The sequence below is a fragment of the Eucyclogobius newberryi genome, unplaced genomic scaffold (assembly GCF_026437365.1).
Source record: "Eucyclogobius newberryi isolate DKJ021-1_F unplaced genomic scaffold, fEucNew1.0.hap1 SCAF_136, whole genome shotgun sequence".
Taxonomy (NCBI): Eukaryota; Metazoa; Chordata; class Actinopteri; order Gobiiformes; family Gobiidae; genus Eucyclogobius; species Eucyclogobius newberryi.
In genome coordinates this window covers 215,001-242,247 of record NW_027315764.1, presented here as the reverse complement: position 1 = coordinate 242,247, position 27,247 = coordinate 215,001, and the positions used below count along the sequence as shown (strand labels likewise).

The 27,247-nt window shown below is 50.4% G+C and overlaps 1 protein-coding gene across 1 annotated transcript in view; it reads right to left on the bottom strand.

Annotated features, from left to right (window-relative positions):
- Positions 1–307: 307 nt before the first annotated feature.
- The window catches only part of gata5 (GATA binding protein 5), a 40,995-nt gene continuing 14,055 nt past the window's right edge, over positions 308–27,247 (bottom strand). Inside the window, exons 3-6 of the mRNA XM_072443918.1 lie at positions 25,695–25,823; positions 3,222–3,300; positions 2,908–3,026; positions 308–428 (exon numbers count right to left, since the gene is read on the bottom strand). Coding sequence (XP_072300019.1) covers positions 312–428; positions 2,908–3,026; positions 3,222–3,300; positions 25,695–25,823 — 444 coding nt within the window. The 3' untranslated portion in view covers positions 308–311. The remainder of the gene's footprint in view (positions 429–2,907; positions 3,027–3,221; positions 3,301–25,694; positions 25,824–27,247) is intronic.

Below are 27,247 nucleotides of genomic sequence, written 5' to 3'. Positions count from 1 at the left end.
AAGGACACTCGGTCCCTAAGGACGCTCGGTCCCTAAGGACGCTCGGTCCAGTGGAGTTTCCGTTTTGCAGTTGTTTTGAGAAGAAGGCCCCTGAGGACCCTCCTGATGTGAGTCCCCTGAGGACCCTCCTGATGTGAGTCCCCTGAGGACCCTCCTGGTGTGAGTCCCCTGAGGATCCTCCTGGTGTGAGTCCCCTGAGGATCCTCCTGGTGTGAGTCCCCTGAGGATCCTCCTGATGTGAGTCCCCTGAGGATCCTCCTGGTGTGAGTCCCCTGAGGACCCTCCTGATGTGAGTCCCCTCAGAGTCCAGCTCAGGCCTGGGACAGACACCAGGAGCTGTGAGGGGCCATCGGCGACGGCGTGAACGGGAAGTCCTCAAACTTTATGTCCACGTGACCGGAGGAGGAGCTGTCCAACTGTGAGGACGTCTGTGGAGGGAAGGAGAGAACGCTTCAGGACATTTTCACTCAGAAATGACCCTTAACACACTGAGACCTGCTGGAGGACACAGAAGAACACTGAGACCTGCTGGAGGACACAGAAGAACACTGAGACCTGCTGGAGGACACAGAAGAACACTGAGACCTGCTGGAGGACACAGAAGAACACTGAAACCTGCTGGAGGACACAGAAGAACACTGAAACCTGCTGGAGGACACAGAAAGACACTGAAACCTGCTGGAGGACACAGAAGAACACTGAAACCTGCTGGAGGACACAGAAGAACACTGAAACCTGCTGGAGGACACAGAAGAACACTGAAACCTGCTGGAGGACACAAGAGAACACTGAAACCTGCTGGAGGACACAGAAAGACACTGAAACTTGCTGGAGGACACAAAAGAACACTGAGACCTGCTGGAGGACACAGAAGAACACTGAGACCTGCTGGAGGACACAGAAGAACATTGAAACCTATTGGAGGACACAGAAAGACACTGAAACCTGCTGGAGGACACAGAAGAACACTGAAACCTGCTGGAGGACACAGAAGAACACTGAAACCTGCTGGAGGACACAGAAAGACACTGAAACCTGCTGGAGGACACAAAAGAAAACTGAGACCTGCTGGAGGACACAGAAGAACACTGAGACCTGCTGGAGGACACAGAAAGACACTGAAACCTGCTGGAGGACACAGAAGAACACTGAGACCTGCTGGAGGACACAGAAGAACACTGAAACCTGCTGGAGGACACAGAAGAACACTGAAACCTGCTGGAGGACACAGAAGAACACTGAAACCTGCTGGAGGACACAGAAAGACACTGAAACCTGCTGGAGGACACAAAAGAAAACTGAGACCTGCTGGAGGACACAGAAGAACACTGAGAACTGCTGGAGGACACAGAAAGACACTGAAACCTGCTGGAGGACACAGAAAGACACTGAAACCTGCTTGAGGACACAGAAGAACACTGAAACCTGCTGGAGGACACAGAAAGACACTGAAACCTGCTGGAGGACACAGAAAGACACTGAAACCTGCGGGAGGACACAGAAAGACACTGAAACCTGCTGGAGGACACAGAAGAACACTGAAACCTGCTGGAGGACACAGAAAGACACTGAAACCTGCTGGAGGACACAGAAAGACACTGAAACCTGCTGGAGGACACAGAAAGACACTGAAGCCTGCTGGAGGACACAGAAAGACACTGAAACCTGCTGGAGGACACAAGAGAACACTGAAACCTGCTGGAGGACACAGAAGAACACTGAAACCTGCTGGAGGACACAGAAGAACACTGAAACCTGCTGGAGGACACAAAAGAACACTGAGACCTGCTGGAGGACACAGAAGAACACTGAGACCTGCTGGAGGACACAGAAAGACACTGAAACCTGCTGGAGGACACAGAAGAACACTGAAACCTGCTGGAGGACACAGAAGAACACTGAAACCTGCTGGAGGACACAAAAGAACACTGAGACTTGCTGGAGGACACAGAAGAACACTGAGACCTGCTGGAGGACACAGAAAGACACTGAAACCTGCGGGAGGACACAGAAAGACACTGAAACCTGCTGGAGGACACAGAAGAACACTGAAACCTGCTGGAGGACACAGAAAGACACTGAAACCTGCTGGAGGACACAGAAAGACACTGAAACCTGCTGGAGGACACAGAAAGACACTGAAACCTGCTGGAGGACACAGAAAGACACTGAAGCCTGCTGGAGGACACAGAAAGACACTGAGACCTGCTGGAGGACACAGAAGAACACTGAAACCTGCTGTAGGACACAGAAAGACACAGAAACCTGCTGGAGGACACAGAAAGACACTGAGACCTGCTGGTGGACACAGAAAGACACTGAGACCTGCTGGAGGACACAGAAGCACACTGAAACCTGCTGGAGGACACAGAAAGACACTGAGACTTGCTGGAGGACATGAAAAGACACTGAGACCTGCTGGAGGACACAGAAGCACACTGAGACTTGCTGGAGGACATAAAAAGACACTGAGACCTGCTGGAGGACACAGAAGCACACTGAGACCTGCTGGAGGACACAAAAGCACACTGAGACTTGCTGGAGGACATAAAAAGACACTGAGACCTGCTGGAGGACACAGAAGCACACTGAGACCTGCTGGAGGACACAGAAGCTCCTGGAGGACACAGAAGAACACTGGAGGACACAGAAGAACACTGGAGGACACAGAAGAACACTGGAGGACACAGAAGCTCCTGGAGGACACAGAAGAACAGTGGAGGACACAGAAGCTCCTGGAGGACACAGAAGAACACTGGAGGACACAGAAGAACACTGGAGGACACAGAAGCTCCTGGAGGACACAGAAGAACAGTGGAGGACACAGAAGAACACTGGAGGACACAGAAGAACACTGGAGGACACAGAAGAACACTGGAGGACACAGAAGAACACTGGAGGACCTGCCTGGACACTGCTGGACAGGCTGAGGCCGCCGTACGAGGACGAGCCCGGGCCGGGTTGGCTCTTGTCGGGTGAAGCGTGCTCAGACCTGGGCGAGCTGGAGTCCGACGGGTTCGATCCTCCTGCGGCAGAACAAAGTCAGGTTCAAGTGGCGACCGCCTTGAGCGTCTGTGATGGAGGGTCCTCCACCTGCTGCCACGGGGCCATCGCACGTGTCATATACGCTCTGAACCAGCATCACTGCTCCAGGACATCTCCATGGAGACGAGCAGAGGAGGACCGTCCATCAGCAGGTTCCATGGCCGAGCGATTTGTACCTGACTTGTTCTTGGGCATCTTGGGCTTGCGTTTGCGTGTTTGGATGCTCTCCTTCTTCATGGCCAGAGGACGAGGAACCTGAGAAGAGCAAAGACAGAGTGAGCTCCACAGGCTCTCCTCCTGTGGCAGAGTGGTTAACACGTCTGCTGGTTCTGCCTGGGCGGGGACAGTCCTCCAGGGAAGACTCTAGAGACACTGAGCATCCTCGTTTCCACGTGAGGAGGTGCTGAACCTGACCATGAACCTGCAGCTTAACGTCCAGGTCAGAGCCTTAACGTCCAGGTCAGAGCCTTAACGTCCAGGACAGAGCCTTAATGTCCAGGTCAGAGCCTTAACGTTGGGGTCAGAGCGCCGGCGTTGGTTGAACCTTGACCTCCTCTCGCTCTGATCACATGTGGATCCTGATCTGACATGATTTACAAGATTGATCTAAACCAGCTCAATAAAAGTGGAATTCAAGCGTAAAAAAACACGTTTTCATTCACGTCTTTCTATCGTGGAAAAAGGTTTGACCCAATGTATTATTTTAGATACTTGCAGTGAACACAGAGGCGGGGATAGGGGGAAGGGGAAACGGAACTTTTCTTAGCACTCAAGCATCAAACTCATTTGAGTATTGGAATATTGGCTGATGTAAGATGGAGGTCAGAGGTCAGTGTTGAGTGAGATGGTCAGAGGTCAACAGTGTTGAGTGAGATGGAGGTCAGAGGTCAGTGTTGAGTGAGATGGAGGTCAGAGGTCAGTGTTGAGTGAGATGATCAGAGGTCAACAGTGTTGAGTGAGATGGAGGTCAGAGGTCAGTGTTGAGTGAGATGGAGGTCAGAGGTCAGTGTTGAGTGAGATGGAGGTCAGAGGTCAGTGTTGAGTGAGATGATCAGAGGTCAACAGTGTTGAGTGGGATGGAGGTCAGAGGTCAGTGTTGAGTGAGATGGAGGTCAGAGGTCAGTGTTGAGTGAGATGGAGGTCAGAGGTCGACAGTGTTGAGTGAGATGGAGGTCAGAGGTCAACAGTGTTGAGTGAGATGGAGGTCAGAGGTCAACAGTGTTGAGTGAGATGGAGGTCAGAGGTCAGTGTTGAGTGAGATGGAGGTCAGAGGTCAGTGTTGAGTGAGATGGAGGTCAGAGAACAGTGTTGAGTGAGATGGAGGTCAGAGGTCAGTGTTGAGTGAGATGGAGATCAGAGGTCAGTGTTGAGTGAGATGGTCAGAGGTCAACAGTGTTGAGTGAGATGGAGGTCAGAGGTCAGTGTTGAGTGAGATGGAGGTCAGAGGTCAGTGTTGAGTGAGATGGTCAGAGGTCAACAGTGTTGAGTGAGATGGAGGTCAGAGGTCAGTGTTGAGTGAGATGGAGGTCAGAGGTCAGTGTTGAGTGAGATGGGTCAGAGGTCAACAGTGTTGAGTGAGATGGAGGTCAGAGGTCAACAGTGTTGAGTGAGATGGAGGTCAGAGGTCAGTGTTGAGTGAGATGGAGGTCAGAGGTCAGTGTTGAGTGAGATGGAGGTCAGAGGTCAACAGTGTTGAGTGAGATGGAGATCAGAGGTCAGTGTTGCGTGAGATGGAGGTCAGAGGTCAGTGTTGAGTGAGATGGAGGTCAGAGAATAGTGTTGAGTGAGATGGTCAGAGGTCAACAGTGTTGAGTGAGATGGAGGTCAGAGGTCAACAGTGTTGAGTGAGATGGAGGTCAGAGGTCGACAGTGTTGAGTGAGATGGAGGTCAGAGGTCAACAGTGTTGAGTGAGATGGAGGTCAGAGGTCAGTGTTGAGTGAGATGGAGGTCATAGAAAAGTGTTGAGTGAGATGGAGGTCAGAGGTCAGTGTTGAGTGAGATGGAGGTCAGAGAACAGTGTTGAGTGAGATGGAGGTCAGAGGTCCGTGTTGAGTGAGATGGTCAGAGGTCAACAGTGTTGAGTGAGATGGAGGTCAGAGGTCAGTGTTGAATGAGATGGAGGTCAGTGTTGAGTGAGATGGAGGTCAGAGGTCAGTGTTGAGTGAGATGGAGGTCAGAGGTCAGTGTTGAGTGAGATGGAGGTCAGTGTTGAGTGAGATGGAGGTCAGAGAATAGTGTTGAGTGAGATGGTCAGAGGTCAACAGTGTTGAGTGAGATGGAGGTCAGAGGTCAACAGTGTTGAGTGAGATGGAGGTCAGAGGTCGACAGTGTAGAGTGAGATGGAGGTCAGAGGTCAACAGCGTTGAGTGAGATGGAGGTCAGAGGTCAGTGTTGAGTGAGATGGAGGTCATAGAAAAGTGTTGAGTGAGATGGAGGTCAGAGGTCAGTGTTGAGTGAGATGGAGGTCAGAGAACAGTGTTGAGTGAGATGGAGGTCAGAGGTTAGTGTTGAGTGAGATGGAGGTCATAGAAAAGTGTTGAGTGAGATGGAGGTCAGAGGTCAGTGTTGAGTGAGATGGAGGTCAGAGAACAGTGTTGAGTGAGATGGAGGTCAGAGGTCAGTGTTGAGTGAGATGGAGGTCAGTGTTGAGTGAGATGGAGGTCAGAGAATAGTGTTGAGTGAGATGGTAAGAGGTCAACAGTGTTGAGTGAGATGGAGGTCAGAGGTCAACAGTGTTGAGTGAGATGGAGGTCAGAGGTCGACAGTGTAGAGTGAGATGGAGGTCAGAGGTCAACAGTGTTGAGTGAGATGGAGGTCAGAGGTCAACAGTGTTGAGTGAGATGGAGGTCAGAGGTCAGTGTTGAGTGAGATGGAGGTCATAGAAAAGTGTTGAGTGAGATGGAGGTCAGAGGTCAGTGTTGAGTGAGATGGAGGTCAGAGAACAGTGTTGAGTGAGATGGAGGTCAGAGGTCCGTGTTGAGTGAGATGGTCAGAGGTCAACAGTGTTGAGTGAGATGGAGGTCAGAGGTCAGTGTTGAATGAGATGGAGGTCAGTGTTGAGTGAGATGGAGGTCAGAGGTCAGTGTTGAGTGAGATGGAGGTCAGAGAACAGTGTTGAGTGAGATGGAGGTCAGAGGTCAGTGTTGAGTGAGACGGAGGTCAGTGTTGAGTGAGATGGAGGTCAGAGAACAGTGTTGAGTGACATGGAGGTCAGAGGTCAGTGTTGAGTGAGATGGAGGTCAGAGGTCAGTGTTGAGTGAGATGGAGGTCAGAGGTCAGTGTTGAGTGAGATGATCAGAGGTCAACAGTGTTGAGTGAGATGGAGGTCAGAGGTCAGTGTTGAGTGAGATGGAGGTCAGAGGTCAGTGTTGAGTGAGATGGAGGTCAGAGGTCAGTGTTGAGTGAGATGATCAGAGGTCAACAGTGTTGAGTGGGATGGAGGTCAGAGGTCAGTGTTGAGTGAGATGGAGGTCAGAGGTCAGTGTTGAGTGAGATGGAGGTCAGAGGTCGACAGTGTTGAGTGAGATGGTCAGAGGTCAACAGTGTTGAGTGAGATGGAGGTCAGAGGTCAGTGTTGAGTGAGATGGAGGTCAGAGGTCAGTGTTGACTGAGATGGAGGTCAGAGGTCAGTGTTGAGTGAGATGGAGATCAGAGGTCAGTGTTGAGTGAGATGAAGGTAAGAGGTCAGTGTTGAGTGAGATGGAGGTCAGAGGTCAGTGTTGAGTGAGATGGAGGTCAGAGGTCAGTGTTGAGTGAGATGGAGGTCAGAGGTCGACAGTGTTGAGTGAGATGGGTCAGAGGTCAACAGTGTTGAGTGAGATGGAGGTCAGAGGTCAGTGTTGAGTGAGATGATCAGAGGTCAACAGTGTTGAGTGGGATGGAGGTCAGAGGTCAGTGTTGAGTGAGATGGAGGTCAGAGGTCAGTGTTGAGTGAGATGGAGGTCAGAGGTCAGTGTTGAGTGAGATGGCGGTCAGAGAACAGTATTGAGTGAGATGGTCAGAGGTCAACAGTGTTGAGTGAGATGGAGGTCAGAGGTCAGTGTTGAGTGAGATGGAGGTCAGAGGTCAGTGTTGAGTGAGATGGAGGTCAGAGGTCAGTGTTGAGTGAGATGATCAGAGGTCAACAGTGTTGAGTGGGATGGAGGTCAGAGGTCAGAGTTGAGTGAGATGGAGGTCAGAGGTCAGTGTTGAGTGAGATGGAGGTCAGAGGTCGACAGTGTTGAGTGAGATGGAGGTCAGAGGTCAACAGTGTTGAGTGAGATGGAGGTCAGAAGTCAGTGTTGAGTGAGATGGTCAGAGGTCAACAGTGTTGAGTGAGATGGAGGTCAGAGGTCAGTGTTGAGTGAGATGGAGGTCAGAGGTCAGTGTTGAGTGAGATGGAGGTCAGAGGTCAGTGTTGAGTGAGATGATCAGAGGTCAACAGTGTTGAGTGGGATGGAGGTCAGAGATCAGTGTTGAGTGAGATGGAGGTCAGAGGTCAGTGTTGAGTGAGATGGAGGTCAGAGGTCGACAGTGTTGAGTGAGATGGTCAGAGGTCAACAGTGTTGAGTGAGATGGAGGTCAGAGGTCAGTGTTGAGTGAGATGGAGGTCAGAGGTCAGTGTTGACTGAGATGGAGGTCAGAGGTCAGTGTTGAGTGAGATGGGGATCAGAGGTCAGTGTTGAGTGAGATGAAGGTAAGAGGTCAGTGTTGAGTGAGATGGAGGTCAGAGGTCAGTGTTGAGTGAGATGGAGGTCAGAGGTCAGTGTTGAGTGAGATGGTCAGAGGTCAACAGTGTTGAGTGAGATGGAGGTCAGAGGTCAGTGTTGAGTGAGATGGAGGTCAGAGGTCGACAGTGTTGAGTGAGATGGGTCAGAGGTCAACAGTGTTGAGTGAGATGGAGGTCAGAGGTCAGTGTTGAGTGAGATGATCAGAGGTCAACAGTGTTGAGTGGGATGGAGGTCAGAGGTCAGTGTTGAGTGAGATGGAGGTCAGAGGTCAGTGTTGAGTGAGATGGAGGTCAGAGGTCGACAGTGTTGAGTGAGATGGTCAGAGGTCAACAGTGTTGAGTGAGATGGAGGTCAGAGGTCAGTGTTGAGTGAGATGGAGGTCAGAGGTCAGTGTTGACTGAGATGGAGGTCAGAGGTCAGTGTTGAGTGAGATGGAGATCAGAGGTCAGTGTTGAGTGAGATGAAGGTAAGAGGTCAGTGTTGAGTGAGATGGAGGTCAGAGGTCAGTGTTGAGTGAGATGGAGGTCAGAGGTCAGTGTTGAGTGAGATGGTCAGAGGTCAACAGTGTTGAGTGAGATGGAGGTCAGAGGTCAGTGTTGAGTGAGATGGAGGTCAGAGGTCGACAGTGTTGAGTGAGATGGGTCAGAGGTCAACAGTGTTGAGTGAGATGGAGGTCAGAGGTCAGTGTTGAGTGAGATGATCAGAGGTCAACAGTGTTGAGTGGGATGGAGGTCAGAGGTCAGTGTTGAGTGAGATGGAGGTCAGAGGTCAGTGTTGAGTGAGATGGAGGTCAGAGGTCAGTGTTGAGTGAGATGGTCAGAGGTCAACAGTGTTGAGTGAGATGGAGGTCAGAGGTCAGTGTTGAGTGAGATGGAGGTCAGAGGTCAGTGTTGAGTGAGATGGAGGTCAGAGGTCAGTGTTGAGTGAGATGATCAGAGGTCAACAGTGTTGAGTGGGATGGAGGTCAGAGGTCAGTGTTGAGTGAGATGGAGGTCAGAGGTCAGTGTTGAGTGAGATGGAGGTCAGAGGTCGACAGTGTTGAGTGAGATGGTCAGAGGTCAACAGTGTTGAGTGAGATGGAGGTCAGAGGTCAGTGTTGAGTGAGATGGAGGTCAGAGGTCAGTGTTGACTGAGATGGAGGTCAGAGGTCAGTGTTGAGTGAGATGGAGATCAGAGGTCAGTGTTGAGTGAGATGAAGGTAAGAGGTCAGTGTTGAGTGAGATGGAGGTCAGAGGTCAGTGTTGAGTGAGATGGAGGTCAGAGGTCAGTGTTGAGTGAGATGGTCAGAGGTCAACAGTGTTGAGTGAGATGGAGGTCAGAGGTCAGTGTTGAGTGAGATGGAGGTCAGAGGTCGACAGTGTTGAGTGAGATGGGTCAGAGGTCAACAGTGTTGAGTGAGATGGAGGTCAGAGGTCAGTGTTGAGTGAGATGATCAGAGGTCAACAGTGTTGAGTGGGATGGAGGTCAGAGGTCAGTGTTGAGTGAGATGGAGGTCAGAGGTCAGTGTTGAGTGAGATGGAGGTCAGAGGTCAGTGTTGAGTGAGATGGTCAGAGGTCAACAGTGTTGAGTGAGATGGAGGTCAGAGGTCAGTGTTGAGGGAGATGGAGATCAGAGGTCAGTGTTGAGTGAGATGGTCAGAGGTCAACAGTGTTGAGTGAGATGGAGGTCAGAGGTCAGTGTTGAGTGAGATGGAGGTCAGAGGTCAGTGTTGAGTGAGATGGGTCAGAGGTCAACAGTGTTGAGTGAGATGGAGGTCAGAGGTCAACAGTGTTGAGTGAGATGGAGGTCAGAGGTCAGTGTTGAGTGAGATGGAGGTCAGAGGTCAGTGTTGAGTGAGATGGAGGTCAGAGGTCAACAGTGTTGAGTGAGATGGAGATCAGAGGTCAGTGTTGCGTGAGATGGAGGTCAGAGGTCAGTGTTGAGTGAGATGGAGGTCAGAGAATAGTGTTGAGTGAGATGGTCAGAGGTCAACAGTGTTGAGTGAGATGGAGGTCAGAGGTCAACAGTGTTGAGTGAGATGGAGGTCAGAGGTCGACAGTGTTGAGTGAGATGGAGGTCAGAGGTCAACAGTGTTGAGTGAGATGGAGGTCAGAGGTCAGTGTTGAGTGAGATGGAGGTCATAGAAAAGTGTTGAGTGAGATGGAGGTCAGAGGTCAGTGTTGAGTGAGATGGAGGTCAGAGAACAGTGTTGAGTGAGATGGAGGTCAGAGGTCCGTGTTGAGTGAGATGGTCAGAGGTCAACAGTGTTGAGTGAGATGGAGGTCAGAGGTCAGTGTTGAATGAGATGGAGGTCAGTGTTGAGTGAGATGGAGGTCAGAGGTCAGTGTTGAGTGAGATGGAGGTCAGAGGTCAGTGTTGAGTGAGATGGAGGTCAGTGTTGAGTGAGATGGAGGTCAGAGAATAGTGTTGAGTGAGATGGTCAGAGGTCAACAGTGTTGAGTGAGATGGAGGTCAGAGGTCAACAGTGTTGAGTGAGATGGAGGTCAGAGGTCGACAGTGTAGAGTGAGATGGAGGTCAGAGGTCAACAGCGTTGAGTGAGATGGAGGTCAGAGGTCAGTGTTGAGTGAGATGGAGGTCATAGAAAAGTGTTGAGTGAGATGGAGGTCAGAGGTCAGTGTTGAGTGAGATGGAGGTCAGAGAACAGTGTTGAGTGAGATGGAGGTCAGAGGTCAGTGTTGAGTGAGATGGAGGTCATAGAAAAGTGTTGAGTGAGATGGAGGTCAGAGGTCAGTGTTGAGTGAGATGGAGGTCAGAGAACAGTGTTGAGTGAGATGGAGGTCAGAGGTCAGTGTTGAGTGAGATGGAGGTCAGTGTTGAGTGAGATGGAGGTCAGAGAATAGTGTTGAGTGAGATGGTAAGAGGTCAACAGTGTTGAGTGAGATGGAGGTCAGAGGTCAACAGTGTTGAGTGAGATGGAGGTCAGAGGTCGACAGTGTAGAGTGAGATGGAGGTCAGAGGTCAACAGTGTTGAGTGAGATGGAGGTCAGAGGTCAACAGTGTTGAGTGAGATGGAGGTCAGAGGTCAGTGTTGAGTGAGATGGAGGTCATAGAAAAGTGTTGAGTGAGATGGAGGTCAGAGGTCAGTGTTGAGTGAGATGGAGGTCAGAGAACAGTGTTGAGTGAGATGGAGGTCAGAGGTCCGTGTTGAGTGAGATGGTCAGAGGTCAACAGTGTTGAGTGAGATGGAGGTCAGAGGTCAGTGTTGAATGAGATGGAGGTCAGTGTTGAGTGAGATGGAGGTCAGAGGTCAGTGTTGAGTGAGATGGAGGTCAGAGAACAGTGTTGAGTGAGATGGAGGTCAGAGGTCAGTGTTGAGTGAGACGGAGGTCAGTGTTGAGTGAGATGGAGGTCAGAGAACAGTGTTGAGTGAGATGGAGGTCAGAGGTCAGTGTTGAGTGAGATGGAGGTCAGAGGTCAGTGTTGAGTGAGATGGAGGTCAGAGGTCAGTGTTGAGTGAGATGATCAGAGGTCAACAGTGTTGAGTGGGATGGAGGTCAGAGGTCAGTGTTGAGTGAGATGGAGGTCAGAGGTCAGTGTTGAGTGAGATGGTCAGAGGTCAACAGTGTTGAGTGAGATGGAGGTCAGAGGTCAGTGTTGAGTGAGATGGAGGTCAGAGGTCAGTGTTGACTGAGATGGAGGTCAGAGGTCAGTGTTGAGTGAGATGGAGGTCAGAGGTCAGTGTTGAGTGAGATGAAGGTAAGAGGTCAGTGTTGAGTGAGATGGAGGTCAGAGGTCAGTGTTGAGTGAGATGGAGGTCAGAGGTCAGTGTTGAGTGAGATGGTCAGAGGTCAACAGTGTTGAGTGAGATGGAGGTCAGAGGTCAGTGTTGAGTGAGATGGAGGTCAGAGGTCGACAGTGTTGAGTGAGATGGGTCAGAGGTCAACAGTGTTGAGTGAGATGGAGGTCAGAGGTCAGTGTTGAGTGAGATGATCAGAGGTCAACAGTGTTGAGTGGGATGGAGGTCAGAGGTCAGTGTTGAGTGAGATGGAGGTCAGAGGTCAGTGTTGAGTGAGCTGGAGGTCAGAGGTCAGTGTTGAGTGAGATGGCGGTCAGAGAACAGTATTGAGTGAGATGGTCAGAGGTCAACAGTGTTGAGTGAGATGGAGGTCAGAGGTCAGTGTTGAGTGAGATGGAGGTCAGAGGTCAGTGTTGAGTGAGATGGAGGTCAGAGGTCAGTGTTGAGTGAGATGATCAGAGGTCAACAGTGTTGAGTGGGATGGAGGTCAGAGGTCAGAGTTGAGTGAGATGGAGGTCAGAGGTCAGTGTTGAGTGAGATGGAGGTCAGAGGTCGACAGTGTTGAGTGAGATGGAGGTCAGAAGTCAGTGTTGAGTGAGATGGTCAGAGGTCAACAGTGTTGAGTGAGATGGAGGTCAGAGGTCAGTGTTGAGTGAGATGGAGGTCAGAGGTCAGTGTTGAGTGAGATGGAGGTCAGAGGTCAGTGTTGAGTGAGATGATCAGAGGTCAACAGTGTTGAGTGGGATGGAGGTCAGAGGTCAGTGTTGAGTGAGATGGAGGTCAGAGGTCAGTGTTGAGTGAGATGGAGGTCAGAGGTCGACAGTGTTGAGTGAGATGGTCAGAGGTCAACAGTGTTGAGTGAGATGGAGGTCAGAGGTCAGTGTTGAGTGAGATGGAGGTCAGAGGTCAGTGTTGACTGAGATGGAGGTCAGAGGTCAGTGTTGAGTGAGATGGAGATCAGAGGTCAGTGTTGAGTGAGATGAAGGTAAGAGGTCAGTGTTGAGTGAGATGGAGGTCAGAGGTCAGTGTTGAGTGAGATGGAGGTCAGAGGTCAGTGTTGAGTGAGATGGTCAGAGGTCAACAGTGTTGAGTGAGATGGAGGTCAGAGGTCAGTGTTGAGTGAGATGGAGGTCAGAGGTCGACAGTGTTGAGTGAGATGGGTCAGAGGTCAACAGTGTTGAGTGAGATGGAGGTCAGAGGTCAGTGTTGAGTGAGATGATCAGAGGTCAACAGTGTTGAGTGGGATGGAGGTCAGAGGTCAGTGTTGAGTGAGATGGAGGTCAGAGGTCAGTGTTGAGTGAGATGGAGGTCAGAGGTCGACAGTGTTGAGTGAGATGGTCAGAGGTCAACAGTGTTGAGTGAGATGGAGGTCAGAGGTCAGTGTTGAGTGAGATGGAGGTCAGAGGTCAGTGTTGACTGAGATGGAGGTCAGAGGTCAGTGTTGAGTGAGATGGAGATCAGAGGTCAGTGTTGAGTGAGATGAAGGTAAGAGGTCAGTGTTGAGTGAGATGGAGGTCAGAGGTCAGTGTTGAGTGAGATGGAGGTCAGAGGTCAGTGTTGAGTGAGATGGTCAGAGGTCAACAGTGTTGAGTGAGATGGAGGTCAGAGGTCAGTGTTGAGTGAGATGGAGGTCAGAGGTCGACAGTGTTGAGTGAGATGGGTCAGAGGTCAACAGTGTTGAGTGGGATGGAGGTCAGAGGTCAGTGTTGAGTGAGATGGAGGTCAGAGGTCAGTGTTGAGTGAGATGGAGGTCAGAGGTCAGTGTTGAGTGAGATGGTCAGAGGTCAACAGTGTTGAGTGAGATGGAGGTCAGAGGTCAGTGTTGAGTGAGATGGAGGTCAGAGGTCAGTGTTGAGTGAGATGGAGGTCAGAGGTCAGTGTTGAGTGAGATGATCAGAGGTCAACAGTGTTGAGTGGGATGGAGGTCAGAGGTCAGTGTTGAGTGAGATGGAGGTCAGAGGTCAGTGTTGAGTGAGATGGAGGTCAGAGGTCGACAGTGTTGAGTGAGATGGTCAGAGGTCAACAGTGTTGAGTGAGATGGAGGTCAGAGGTCAGTGTTGAGTGAGATGGAGGTCAGAGGTCAGTGTTGACTGAGATGGAGGTCAGAGGTCAGTGTTGAGTGAGATGGAGATCAGAGGTCAGTGTTGAGTGAGATGAAGGTAAGAGGTCAGTGTTGAGTGAGATGGAGGTCAGAGGTCAGTGTTGAGTGAGATGGAGGTCAGAGGTCAGTGTTGAGTGAGATGGTCAGAGGTCAACAGTGTTGAGTGAGATGGAGATCAGAGGTCAGTGTTGAGTGAGATGGAGGTCAGAGGTCGACAGTGTTGAGTGAGATGGGTCAGAGGTCAACAGTGTTGAGTGAGATGGAGGTCAGAGGTCAGTGTTGAGTGAGATGATCAGAGGTCAACAGTGTTGAGTGGGATGGAGGTCAGAGGTCAGTGTTGAGTGAGATGGAGGTCAGAGGTCAGTGTTGAGTGAGATGGAGGTCAGAGGTCAGTGTTGAGTGAGATGGTCAGAGGTCAACAGTGTTGAGTGAGATGGAGGTCAGAGGTCAGTGTTGAGGGAGATGGAGATCAGAGGTCAGTGTTGAGTGAGATGGTCAGAGGTCAACAGTGTTGAGTGAGATGGAGGTCAGAGGTCAACATTGTTGAGTGAGATGGAGGTCAGAGGTCAGTGTTGAGTGAGATGGAGGTCAGAGGTCAGTGTTAAGTGAGATGGAGGTCAGAGGTCAACAGTGTTGAGTGAGATGGATATCAGAGGTCAGTGTTGCGTGAGATGGAGGTCAGAGGTCAGTGTTGAGTGAGATGGAGGTCAGAAAACAGTGTTGAGTGAGATGGTCAGAGGTCAACAGTGTTGAGTGAGATGGAGGTCAGAGGTCAGTGTTGAGTGAGATGGAGGTCAGAGGTCAGTGTTGAGTGAGATGGAGGTCAGAGGTCGACAGCGTTGAGTGAGATGGGTCAGAGGTCAACAGTGTTGAGTGAGATGGAGGTCAGAGGTCAACAGTGTTGAGTGAGATGGAGGTCAGAGGTCGACAGTGTTGAGTGAGATGGAGGTCAGAGGTCAGTGTTGAGTGAGATGGGTCAGAGGTCAACAGTGTTGAGTGAGATGGAGGTCAGAGGTCAACAGTGTTGAGTGAGATGGAGGTCAGAGGTCAGTGTTGAGTGAGAAGGAGGTCAGAGGTAAGTGTTGAGTGAGATGGAGGTCAGAGGTCAACAGTGTTGAGTGAGATGGAGATCAGAGGTCAGTGTTGAGTGAGATGGAGGTCAGAGAACAGTGTTGAGTGAGATGGTCAGAGGTCAACATTGTTGAGTGAGATGGAGGTCAGAGGTCAGTGTTGAGTGAGATGGAGGTCAGAGGTCGACAGTGTAGAGTGAGATGGAGGTCAGAGGTCAACAGTGTTGAGTGAGATGGAGGTCAGAGGTCAACAGTGTTGAGTGAGATGGAGGTCAGAGGTCAGTGTTGAGTGAGATGGAGGTCAGAGGTCAGTGTTGAGTGAGATGGAGGTCATAGAAAAGTGTTGAGTGAGATGGAGGTCAGAGGTCAGTGTTGATTGAGATGGTCAGAGGTCAACAGTGTTGAGTGAGATGGAGGTCAGAGGTCAGTGTTGAATGAGATGGAGGTCAGAGAACAGTGTTGAGTGAGATGGAGGTCAGAGGTCAGTGTTGAGTGAGATGGAGGTCAGAGGTCAGTGTTGAGTGAGATGGAGGTCAGAGGTCAGTGTTGAGTGAGATGGTCAGAGGTCAGTGTTGAGTGAGATGGAGGTCAGAGGTCAGTGTTGAGTGAGATGGAGGTCAGAGGTCAGTGTTGAGTGAGATGGAGGTCAGAGGTCAGTGTTGAGTGAGATGGAGGTCAGAGGTCAGTGTTGAGGGAGATGGTCAGAGGTCAGTGTTGAGTGAGATGGAGGTCAGAGGTCAGTGTTGAGTGAGATGGAGGTCAGAGGTCAGTGTTGAGTGAGATGGAGGTCAGAGGTCAACAGTGTTGAGTGAGATGGAGATCAGAGGTCAGTGTTGTGTGAGATGGAGGTCAGAGGTCAGTGTTGAGTGAGATGGAGGTCAGAGAACAGTGTTGAGTGAGATGGAGGTCAGACGTCAGTGTTGAGTGAGATGGAGGTCAGAGGTCAGTGTTGAGTGAGATGGAGGTCAGAGGTCGACAGCGTTGAGTGAGATGGAGGTCAGAGGTCAGTGTTAAGTGAGATGGAGGTCAGAGGTCAAAAGTGTTGAGTGAGATGGATATCAGAGGTCAGTGTTGCGTGAGATGGAGGTCAGAGGTCAGTGTTGAGTGAGATGGAGGTCAGAGGTCAGTGTTGAGTGAGATGGAGGTCAGAGGTCGACAGTGTTGAGTGAGATGGGTCAGAGGTCAACAGTGTTGAGTGAGATGGAGGTCAGAGGTCAGTGTTGAGTGAGATGGAGGTCAGAGGTCAGTGTTGAGTGAGATGGAGGTCAGAGGTCGACAGTGTTGAGTGAGATGGGTCAGAGGTCAACAGTGTTGAGTGAGATGGAGGTCAGAGGTCAACAGTGTTGAGTGAGATGGAGGTCAGAGGTCGACAGTGTTGAGTGAGATGGAGGTCAGAGGTCAGTGTTGAGTGAGATGGGTCAGAGGTCAACAGTGTTGAGTGAGATGGAGGTCAGAGGTCAACAGTGTTGAGTGAGATGGAGGTCAGAGGTCAGTGTTGAGTGAGATGGAGGTCAGAGGTCAGTGTTGAGTGAGATGGAGGTCAGAGGTCAGTGTTGAGTGAGATGGAGGTCAGAGAACAGTGTTGAGTGAGATGGTCAGAGGTCAACATTGTTGAGTGAGATGGAGGTCAGAGGTCAGTATTGAGTGAGATGGAGGTCAGAGGTCAGTGTTGAGTGAGATGGAGGTCAGAGGTCGACAGTGTAGAGTGAGATGGAGGTCAGAGGTCAACAGTGTTGAGTGAGATGGAGGTCAGAGGTCAACAGTGTTGAGTGAGATGGAGGTCAGAGGTCAGTGTTGAGTGAGATGGAGGTCATAGAAAAGTGTTGAGTGAGATGGAGGTCAGAGGTCAGTGTTGATTGAGATGGTCAGAGGTCAACAGTGTTGAATGAGATGGAGGTCAGAGGTCAGTGTTGAATGAGATGGAGGTCAGTGTTGAGTGAGATGGAGGTCAGAGGTCAGTGTTGAGTGAGATGGAGGTCAGAGAACAGTGTTGAGTGAGATGGAGGTCAGAGGTCAGTGTTGAGTGAGATGGAGGTCAGTGTTGAGTGAGATGGAGGTCAGAGGTCAGTGTTGAGTGAGATGGAGGTCAGAGGTCAGTGTTGAGTGAGATGGAGGTCAGAGGTCAGTGTTGAGTGAGATGGTCAGAGGTCAGTGTTGAGTGAGATGGAGGTCAGAGGTCAGTGTTGAGTGAGATGGAGGTCAGAGGTCAGTGTTGAGTGAGATGGTCAGAGGTCAACAGTGTTGAGTGAGATGGAGGTCAGAGGTCAGTGTTGAGTGAGATGGAGGTCAGAGGTCGACAGTGTTGAGTGAGATGGGTCAGAGGTCAACAGTGTTGAGTGAGATGGAGGTCAGAGGTCGACAGCGTTGAGTGAGATGGAGGTCAGAGGTCAACAGTGTTGAGTGAGATGGAGGTCAGAGGTCAGTGTTGAGTGAGATGAAGGTCAGAGGTCAACAGTGTTGAGTGAGATGGAGGTCAGAGGTCAGTGTTGAGTGAGATGGAGGTCAGAGGTCAGTGTTGAGTGAGATGGAGGTCAGAGGTCAGTGTTGAGTGAGATGGAGATCAAAGGTCAGTGTTGCGTGAGATGGAGGTCAGAGGTCAGTGTTGAGTGAGATGGAGATCAGAGAACAGTGTTGAGTGAGATGGTCAGAGGTCAGTGTTGAGTGAGATGGAGGTCAGAGGTCAGTGTTGAGTGAGATGGAGGTCAGAGGTCGACAGTGTAGAGTGAGATGGAGGTCAGTGTTGAGTGAGATGGAGGTCAGATGTCAGTGTTGAGTGAGATGGTCAGAGGTCAACAGTGTTGAGTGAGATGGAGGTCAGAGGTCAGTGTTGAGTGAGATGGAGGTCAGAGAACAGTGTTGAGTGAGATGGAGGTCAGAGGTCAGTGTTGAGTGAAATGGAGGTCAGAGGTCAGTGTTGAGTGAGATGGTCAGAGGTCAACAGTGTTGAGTGGGATGGAGGTCAGAGGTCAACAGTGTTGAGTGGGATGGAGGTCAGAGGTCAACAGTGTTGAGTGAGATGGAGGTCAGAGGTCAACAGTGTTGAGTGAGATGGAGGTCAGAGGTCAGTGTTGAGTGAGATGGAGGTCAGAGGTCAGTGTTGAGTGAGATGGAGGTCAGAGGTCGACAGTGTAGAGTGAGATGGAGGTCAGAGGTCAACAGTGTTGAGTGAGAGAAGGTCAGAGGTCAGTGTTGAGTGAGATGGAGGTCAGAGGTCAGTGTTGAGTGAGATGGAGGTCAGAGGTCAGTGTTGAGTGAGATGGAGGTCATAGAAAAGTGTTGAGTGAGATGGAGGTCAGAGGTCAGTGTTGAGTGAGATGGAGCTCAGAGGTCAGTGTTGAGTGAGATGGTCAGAGGTCAACAGTGTTGAGTGAGATGGAGGTCAGAGGTCAGTGTTGAATGAGATGGAGGTCAGTGTTGAGTGAGATGGAGGTCAGAGGTCAGTGTTGAGTGAGATGGAGGTCAGAGAACAGTGTTGAGTGAGATGGAGGTCAGTGTTGAGTGAGATGGAGGTCAGAGGTCAGTGTTGAGTGAGATGGAGGTCAGAGAACAGTGTTGAGTGACATGGAGGTCAGAGGTCAGTGTTGAGTGAGATGGAGGTCAGAGGTCAGTGTTGAGTGAGATGGAGGTCAGAGAACAGTGTTGATTGAGATGGTCAGAGGTCAGTGTTGAGTGAGATGGAGGTCAGAGGTCAACAGTGTTGAGTGAAATGGAGGTCAGAGGTCAGTGTTGAGTGAGATGGTCAGAGGTCAACAGTGTTGAGTGAGATGGAGGTCAGAGGTCAGTGTTGAGTGAGATGGAGGTCAGAGAACAGTGTTGAGTGAGATGGAGGTCAGAGGTCAGTGTTGAGTGAGATGGGTCAGAGGTCAACAGTGTTGAGTGAGATGGAGGTCACAGGTCAGTGTTGAGTGAGATGGAGGTCAGAGGTCAGTGTTGAGTGAGATGGAGGTCAGAGGTCAACAGTGTTGAGTGAGATGGAGGTCACAGGTCAGTGTTGAGTGAGATGGAGGTCAGAGGTCAGTGTTGAGTGAGATGGAGGTCAGAGGTCAGTGTTGAGTGAGATGGAGGTCAGAGGTCAGTGTTGAGTGAGATGGTCAGAGGTCAGTGTTGAGTGAGATGGAGGTCAGAGGTCAGTGTTGAGTGAGATGGAGGTCAGAGGTCAGTGTTGAGTGAGATGGAGGTCAGAGGTCAGTGTTGAGTGAGATGGAGGTCAGAGGTCAGTGTTGAGGGAGATGGTCAGAGGTCAGTGTTGAGTGAGATGGAGGTCAGAGGTCAGTGTTGAGTGAGATGGAGGTCAGAGGTCAGTGTTGAGTGAGATGGAGGTCAGAGGTCAACAGTGTTGAGTGAGATGGAGATCAGAGGTCAGTGTTGTGTGAGATGGAGGTCAGAGGTCAGTGTTGAGTGAGATGGAGGTCAGAGAACAGTGTTGAGTGAGATGGAGGTCAGACGTCAGTGTTGAGTGAGATGGAGGTCAGAGGTCAGTGTTGAGTGAGATGGAGGTCAGAGGTCGACAGCGTTGAGTGAGATGGAGGTCAGAGGTCAACAGTGTTGAGTGAGATGGAGGTCAGAGGTCAGTGTTGAGTGAGATGGGTCAGAGGTCAACAGTGTTGAGTGAGATGGAGGTCAGAGGTCAAAATTGTTGAGTGAGATGGAGGTCAGAGGTCAGTCTTGAGTGAGATGGAGGTCAGAGGTCAGTGTTAAGTGAGATGGAGGTCAGAGGTCAAAAGTGTTGAGTGAGATGGATACCAGAGGTCAGTGTTGCGTGAGATGGAGGTCAGAGGTCAGTGTTGAGTGAGATGGAGGTCAGAGGTCAGTGTTGAGTGAGATGGAGGTCAGAGGTCGACAGTGTTGAGTGAGATGGGTCAGAGGTCAACAGTGTTGAGTGAGATGGAGGTCAGAGGTCAGTGTTGAGTGAGATGGAGGTCAGAGGTCAGTGTTGAGTGAGATGGAGGTCAGAGGTCGACAGTGTTGAGTGAGATGGGTCAGAGGTCAACAGTGTTGAGTGAGATGGAGGTCAGAGGTCAGTGTTGAGTGAGATGGAGGTCAGAGGTCGACAGTGTTGAGTGAGATGGGTCAGAGGTCAACAGTGTTGAGTGAGATGGAGGTCAGAGGTCAACAGTGTTGAGTGAGATGGAGGTCAGAGGTCGACAGTGTTGAGTGAGATGGAGGTCAGAGGTCAGTGTTGAGTGAGATGGGTCAGAGGTCAACAGTGTTGAGTGAGATGGAGGTCAGAGGTCAACAGTGTTGAGTGAGATGGAGGTCAGAGGTCAGTGTTGAGTGAGATGGAGGTCAGAGGTCAGTGTTGAGTGAGATGGAGGTCAGAGGTCAGTGTTGAGTGAGATGGAGGTCAGAGAACAGTGTTGAGTGAGATGGTCAGAGGTCAACATTGTTGAGTGAGATGGAGGTCAGAGGTCAGTATTGAGTGAGATGGAGGTCAGAGGTCAGTGTTGAGTGAGATGGAGGTCAGAGGTCGACAGTGTAGAGTGAGATGGAGGTCAGAGGTCAACAGTGTTGAGTGAGATGGAGGTCAGAGGTCAACAGTGTTGAGTGAGATGGAGGTCAGAGGTCAGTGTTGAGTGAGATGGAGGTCATAGAAAAGTGTTGAGTGAGATGGAGGTCAGAGGTCAGTGTTGATTGAGATGGTCAGAGGTCAACAGTGTTGAATGAGATGGAGGTCAGAGGTCAGTGTTGAATGAGATGGAGGTCAGTGTTGAGTGAGATGGAGGTCAGAGGTCAGTGTTGAGTGAGATGGAGGTCAGAGAACAGTGTTGAGTGAGATGGAGGTCAGAGGTCAGTGTTGAGTGAGATGGAGGTCAGTGTTGAGTGAGATGGAGGTCAGAGGTCAGTGTTGAGTGAGATGGAGGTCAGAGGTCAGTGTTGAGTGAGATGGAGGTCAGAGGTCAGTGTTGAGTGAGATGGTCAGAGGTCAGTGTTGAGTGAGATGGAGGTCAGAGGTCAGTGTTGAGTGAGATGGAGGTCAGAGGTCAGTGTTGAGTGAGATGGTCAGAGGTCAACAGTGTTGAGTGAGATGGAGGTCAGAGGTCAGTGTTGAGTGAGATGGAGGTCAGAGGTCGACAGTGTTGAGTGAGATGGGTCAGAGGTCAACAGTGTTGAGTGAGATGGAGGTCAGAGGTCGACAGCGTTGAGTGAGATGGAGGTCAGAGGTCAACAGTGTTGAGTGAGATGGAGGTCAGAGGTCAGTGTTGAGTGAGATGAAGGTCAGAGGTCAACAGTGTTGAGTGAGATGGAGGTCAGAGGTCAGTGTTGAGTGAGATGGAGGTCAGAGGTCAGTGTTGAGTGAGATGGAGGTCAGAGGTCAGTGTTGAGTGAGATGGAGATCAAAGGTCAGTGTTGCGTGAGATGGAGGTCAGAGGTCAGTGTTGAGTGAGATGGAGATCAGAGAACAGTGTTGAGTGAGATGGTCAGAGGTCAGTGTTGAGTGAGATGGAGGTCAGAGGTCAGTGTTGAGTGAGATGGAGGTCAGAGGTCGACAGTGTAGAGTGAGATGGAGGTCAGTGTTGAGTGAGATGGAGGTCAGATGTCAGTGTTGAGTGAGATGGTCAGAGGTCAACAGTGTTGAGTGAGATGGAGGTCAGAGGTCAGTGTTGAGTGAGATGGAGGTCAGAGAACAGTGTTGAGTGAGATGGAGGTCAGAGGTCAGTGTTGAGTGAGATGGAGGTCAGAGGTCAGTGTTGAGTGAGATGGTCAGAGGTCAACAGTGTTGAGTGGGATGGAGGTCAGAGGTCAACAGTGTTGAGTGGGATGGAGGTCAGAGGTCAACAGTGTTGAGTGAGATGGAGGTCAGAGGTCAACAGTGTTGAGTGAGATGGAGGTCAGAGGTCAGTGTTGAGTGAGATGGAGGTCAGAGGTCAGTGTTTAGTGAGATGGAGGTCAGAGGTCAGTGTTGAGTGAGATGGAGGTCAGAGGTCGACAGTGTAGAGTGAGATGGAGGTCAGAGGTCAACAGTGTTGAGTGAGAGAAGGTCAGAGGTCAGTGTTGAGTGAGATGGAGGTCAGAGGTCAGTGTTGAGTGAGATGGAGGTCAGAGGTCAGTGTTGAGTGAGATGGAGGTCATAGAAAAGTGTTGAGTGAGATGGAGGTCAGAGGTCAGTGTTGAGTGAGATGGAGCTCAGAGGTCAGTGTTGAGTGAGATGGTCAGAGGTCAACAGTGTTGAGTGAGATGGAGGTCAGAGGTCAGTGTTGAATGAGATGGAGGTCAGTGTTGAGTGAGATGGAGGTCAGAGGTCAGTGTTGAGTGAGATGGAGGTCAGAGAACAGTGTTGAGTGAGATGGAGGTCAGTGTTGAGTGAGATGGAGGTCAGAGGTCAGTGTTGAGTGAGATGGAGGTCAGAGAACAGTGTTGAGTGACATGGAGGTCAGAGGTCAGTGTTGAGTGAGATGGAGGTCAGAGGTCAGTGTTGAGTGAGATGGAGGTCAGAGAACAGTGTTGATTGAGATGGTCAGAGGTCAGTGTTGAGTGAGATGGAGGTCAGAGGTCAACAGTGTTGAGTGAAATGGAGGTCAGAGGTCAGTGTTGAGTGAGATGGTCAGAGGTCAACAGTGTTGAGTGAGATGGAGGTCAGAGGTCAGTGTTGAGTGAGATGGAGGTCAGAGAACAGTGTTGAGTGAGATGGAGGTCAGAGGTCAGTGTTGAGTGAGATGGGTCAGAGGTCAACAGTGTTGAGTGAGATGGAGGTCACAGGTCAGTGTTGAGTGAGATGGAGGTCAGAGGTCAGTGTTGAGTGAGATGGAGGTCAGAGGTCAACAGTGTTGAGTGAGATGGAGGTCACAGGTCAGTGTTGAGTGAGATGGAGATCAGAGGTCAGTGTTGCGTGAGATGGAGGTCAGAGGTCAGTGTTGAGTGAGATGGAGGTCAGAGAACAGTGTTGATTGAGATGGTCAGAGGTCAACAGTGTTGAGTGAGATGGAGGTCAGATGTCAGTGTTGAGTGAGATGGAGGTCAGAGGTCAGTGTTGAGTGAGATGGAGGTCAGAGGTCAGTATTGAGTGAGATGGAGGTCAGAGGTCAACAGTGTTGAGTGAGATGGAGATCAAAGGTCAGTGTTGCGTGAGATGGAGGTCAGAGGTCAGTGTTGAGTGAGATGGAGATCAGAGAACGGTGTTGAGTGAGATGGTCAGAGGTCAGTGTTGAGTGAGATGGAGGTCAGAGGTCAGTGTTGAGTGAGATGGAGGTCAGAGGTCAGTGTTGAGTGAGATGGAGGTCAGAGGTCAGTGTTGAGTGAGATGGAGGTCAGAGGTCGACAGTGTAGAGTGAGATGGAGGTCAGAGGTCAACAGTGTTGAGTGAGATGGAGTTCAGAGGTCAGTGTTGAGTGAGATGGAGGTCAGAGGTCAGTGTTGAGTGAGATGGAGGTCAGAGGTCAGTGTTGAGTTAGATGGAGTTCATAGAAAAGTGTTGAGTGAGATGGAGGTCAGAGGTCAGTGTTGAGTGAGATGGAGGTCAGAGAACAGTGTTGAGTGGGATGGAGGTCAGAGGTCAGTGTTGAGTGAGATGGTCAGAGGTCAACAGTGTTGAGTGAGATGGAGGTCAGAGGTCAGTGTTGAGTGAGATGGAGGTCAGAGGTCAGTGTTGAGTGAGATGGAGGTCAGAGGTCAGTGTTGAGTGAGATGGAGGTCAGAGAACAGTGTTGAGTGAGATGGTCAGAGGTCAACAGTGTTGAGTGAGATGGAGGTCAGAGGTCAACAGTGTTGAGTGAGATGGAGGTCAGAGGTCAGTGTTGAGTGAGATGGAGGTCAGAGAACAGTGTTGAGTGAGATGGAGATCAGAGGTCAGTGTTGAGTGAGATGGAGGTCAGAGGTCAACAGTGTTGAGTGAGATGGAGGTCAGAGGTCAGTGTTGAGTGAGATGGTCAGAGGTCAACAGTGTTGAGTGAGATGGAGGTCAGAGGTCAGTGTTGAGTGAGATGGAGGTCAGAGGTCGACATTGTTGAGTGAGATGGGTCAGAGGTCAACAGTGTTGAGTGAGATGGAGGTCAGAAGTCAAAAGTGTTGAGTGAGATGGAGGTCAGAGGTCAGTGTTGAGTGAGATGGAGGTCAGAGGTCAGTGTTGAGTGAGATGGAGGTCAGAGGTCAACAGTGTTGAGTGAGATGGAGATCAGAGGTCAGTGTTGCGTGAGATGGAGGTCAGAGGTCAGTGTTGAGTGAGATGGAGGTCAGAGAACAGTGTTGAGTGAGATGGTCAGAGGTCAACAGTGTTGAGTGAGATGGAGGTCAGAGGTCAGTGTTGAGTGAGATGGAGGTCAGAGGTCAGTGTTGAGTGAGATGGAGGTCAGAGGTCAGTGTTGAGTGAGATGGAGGTCAGAGGTCAACAGTGTTGAGTGAGATGGAGATTAGAGGTCAGTGTTGAGTGAGATGGAGATCAGAGAACAGTGTTGAGTGAGATGGAGGTCAGAGGTCAGTGTTGAGTGAGATGGAGGTCAGAGGTCGACAGTGTAGAGTGAGATGGAGGTCAGAGGTCAACAGTGTTGAGTAAGATGGAGTTCAGAGGTCAGTGTTGAGTGAGATGGAGGTCAGAGGTCAGTGTTGAGTGAGATGGAGGTCAGAGGTCAGTGTTGAGTTAGATGGAGGTCAGAGAACAGTGTTGAGTGAGATGGAGGTCAGAGGTCAGTGTTGAGTGAGATGGAGGTCAGAGGTCAGTGTTGAGTGAGATGGAGGTCAGAGGTCAGTGTTGAGTGAGATGGAGGTCAGAGGTCAGTGTTGAGTGAGATGGTCAGAGGTCAACAGTGTTGAGTGAGATGGAGGTCAGAGGTCAGTGTTGAGTGAGATGGAGGTCAGAGAACAGTGTTGAGTGAGATGTAGGTCATAGGTCAGTGTTGAGTGAGATGGAGGTCAGAGGTCAGTGTTGAGTGAGATGGTCAGAGGTCAACAGTGTTGAGTGGGATGGAGGTCAGAGGTCAGTGTTGAGTGAGATGGAGGTCAGAGGTCAGTGTTGAGTGAGATGGAGGTCAGAGGTCAGTGTTGAGTGAGATGGAGGTCAGAGGTCGACAGTGTTGAGTGAGATGGTCAGAGGTCAACAGTGTTGAGTGAGATGGAGGTCAGAGGTCAACAGTGTTGAGTGAGATGGAGGTCAGAGGTCAGTGTTGAGTGAGATGGGTGAGAGGTCAACAGTGTTGAGTGAGATGGAGGTCAGAGGTCAACAGTGTTGAGTGAGATGGAGGTCAGAGGTCAGTGTTGAGTGAGATGGAGTTCAGAGGTCAGTGTTGAGTGAGATGGAGGTCAGAGGTCAACAGTGTTGAGTGAGATGGAGATCAGAGGTCAGTGTTGCGTGAGATGGAGATCAGAGAACAGTGTTGAGTGAGATGGTCAGAGGTCAACAGTGTTGAGTGAGATGGAGGTCAGAGGTCAGTGTTGAGTGAGATGGAGGTCAGAGGTCAGTGTTGAGTGAGATGGAGGTCAGAGGTCGACAGTGTAGAGTGAGATGGAAGTCAGAGGTCAACAGTGTTGAGTGAGATGGAGGTCAGAGGTCAGTGTTGAGTGATATGGAGGTCAGAGGTCAGTGTTGAGTGAGATTGAGGTCAGAGGTCAACAGTTTTGAGTGAGATGGAGGTCAGAGGTCAGTGTTGAATGAGATGGAGGTCAGTGTTGAGTGAGATGGAGGTCAGAGGTGAGTGTTGAGTGAGATGGAGGTCAGAGAACAGTGTTGAGTGAGATGGTCAGAGGTCAACAGTGTTGAGTGAGATGGAGGTCAGAGGTCAGTGTTGCGTGAGATGGAGGTCAGAGGTCAGTGTTGAGTGAGATGGAGGTCAGAGAACAGTGTTGAGTGAGATGGAGGTCAGAGGTCAGTGTTGAGTGAGATGGTCACAGGTCAACAGTGTTGAGTGAGATGGAGGTCAGAGGTCAGTGTTGAATGAGATGGAGGTCAGAGAACAGTGTTGAGTGAGATGGAGGTCAGAGGTCAGTGTTGAATGAGATGGAGGTCAGAGGTCAGTGTTGAGTGAGATGGAGGTCAAAGAACAGTGTTGAGTGACATGGAGGTCAGAGGTCAGTGTTGAGTGGCGTTAAGGCGTGGTACGGACCCCGTGCAGTTTGGTGTAGAGGCCGCAGGCGTTACAAACAGGATCTCCTTCTGCGTTACGTCTCCAGAGCGTCGTCGTGCTCGTGTGACAGTTTGTGCAGCAGAGACCGGCACGACGAGAGCCCGACTGCTGAACACAGAGAGGAAAGAAGCTTCACTCAGACTGAACACAGAGGGGAAAGAAGCTTCACTCAGGCTGAACACAGAGGGGAAAGAAGCTTCACTCAGACTGAACACAGAGAGGAAAGAAGCTTCACTCAGACTGAACACAGAAAGAAAAGAAGCTTCACTCAGGCTGAACACAGAGAGGAAAGAAGCTTCACTCAGACTGAACACAGAGAGGAAAGGTGCTTCACTCAGGCTTAACACAGAGAGGAAAGAAGCTTCACTCAGACTGAACACAGAGAGGAAAGAAGCTTCACTCAGGCTGAACACAGAGAGGAAAGAAGCTTCAATCAGGCTGAACAAAGTGAGGAAAGAAGCTTCACTCAGACTGAACACAGAGAGGAAAGAAGCTTCAATCAGGCTGAACACGGAGAGGAAAGAAGCTTCACTCAGACTGAACACAGAGAGGAAAGGTGCTTCACTCAGGCTGAACACAGAGAGGAAAGAAGCTTCACTCAGGCTGAACACAGAGAGGAAAGAAGCTTCACTCAGGCTGAACACAGAGAGGAAAGAAGCTTCAATCAGGCTGAACACGGAGAGGAAAGAAGCTTCACTCAGGCTGAACACAGAGAGGAAAGAAGCTTCACTCAGACTGAACACAGAGAGGAAAGAAGCTTCAATCAGACTGAACACAGAGAGGAAAGAAGCTTCACTCAGACTGAATACAGAGAGGAAAGAAGCTTCACTCAGACTGAACACAGAGAGGAAAGAAGCTTCACTCAGACTGAACACAGAGAGGAAAGAAGCTTCACTCAGGCTGAACACAGAGAGGAAAGAAGCTTCACTCAGACTGAACACAGAGAGGAAAGAAGCTTCACTCAGACTGAATACAGAGAGGAAAGAAGCTTCACTCAGACTGAACACAGAGAGGAAAGAAGCTTCACTCAGACTGAACACAGAGAGGAAAGAAGCTTCACTCAGGCTGAACAAAGTGAGGAGAGAAGCTTCACTCAGACTGAACACAGAGAGGAAAGAAGCTTCACTCAGACTGAACACAGAGAGGAAAGAAGCTTCACTCAGGCTGAAGACAGAGAGGAAAGAAGCGTCACTCAGGCTGAACACAGAGAGGAAAGAAGCTTCACTCAGTCTGAACACAGAGAGGAAAGAAGCTTCACTCAGGCTGAACACAGAGAGGAAAGAAGCTTCACTCAGACTGAACACAGAGAGGAAAGAAGCTTCACTCAGACTGAACACAGAGAGGAAAGAAGCTTCACTCAGACTGAACACAGAGAGGAAAGAAGCTTCAATCAGACTGAACACAGAAAGGAAAGAAGCTTCACTCAGGCTGAACACAGAGAGGAAAGAAGCTTCACTCAGGCTGAACACAGAGAGGAAAGAAGCTTCACTCAGACTGAACACAGAGGGGAAAGAAGCTTCACTCAGACTGAA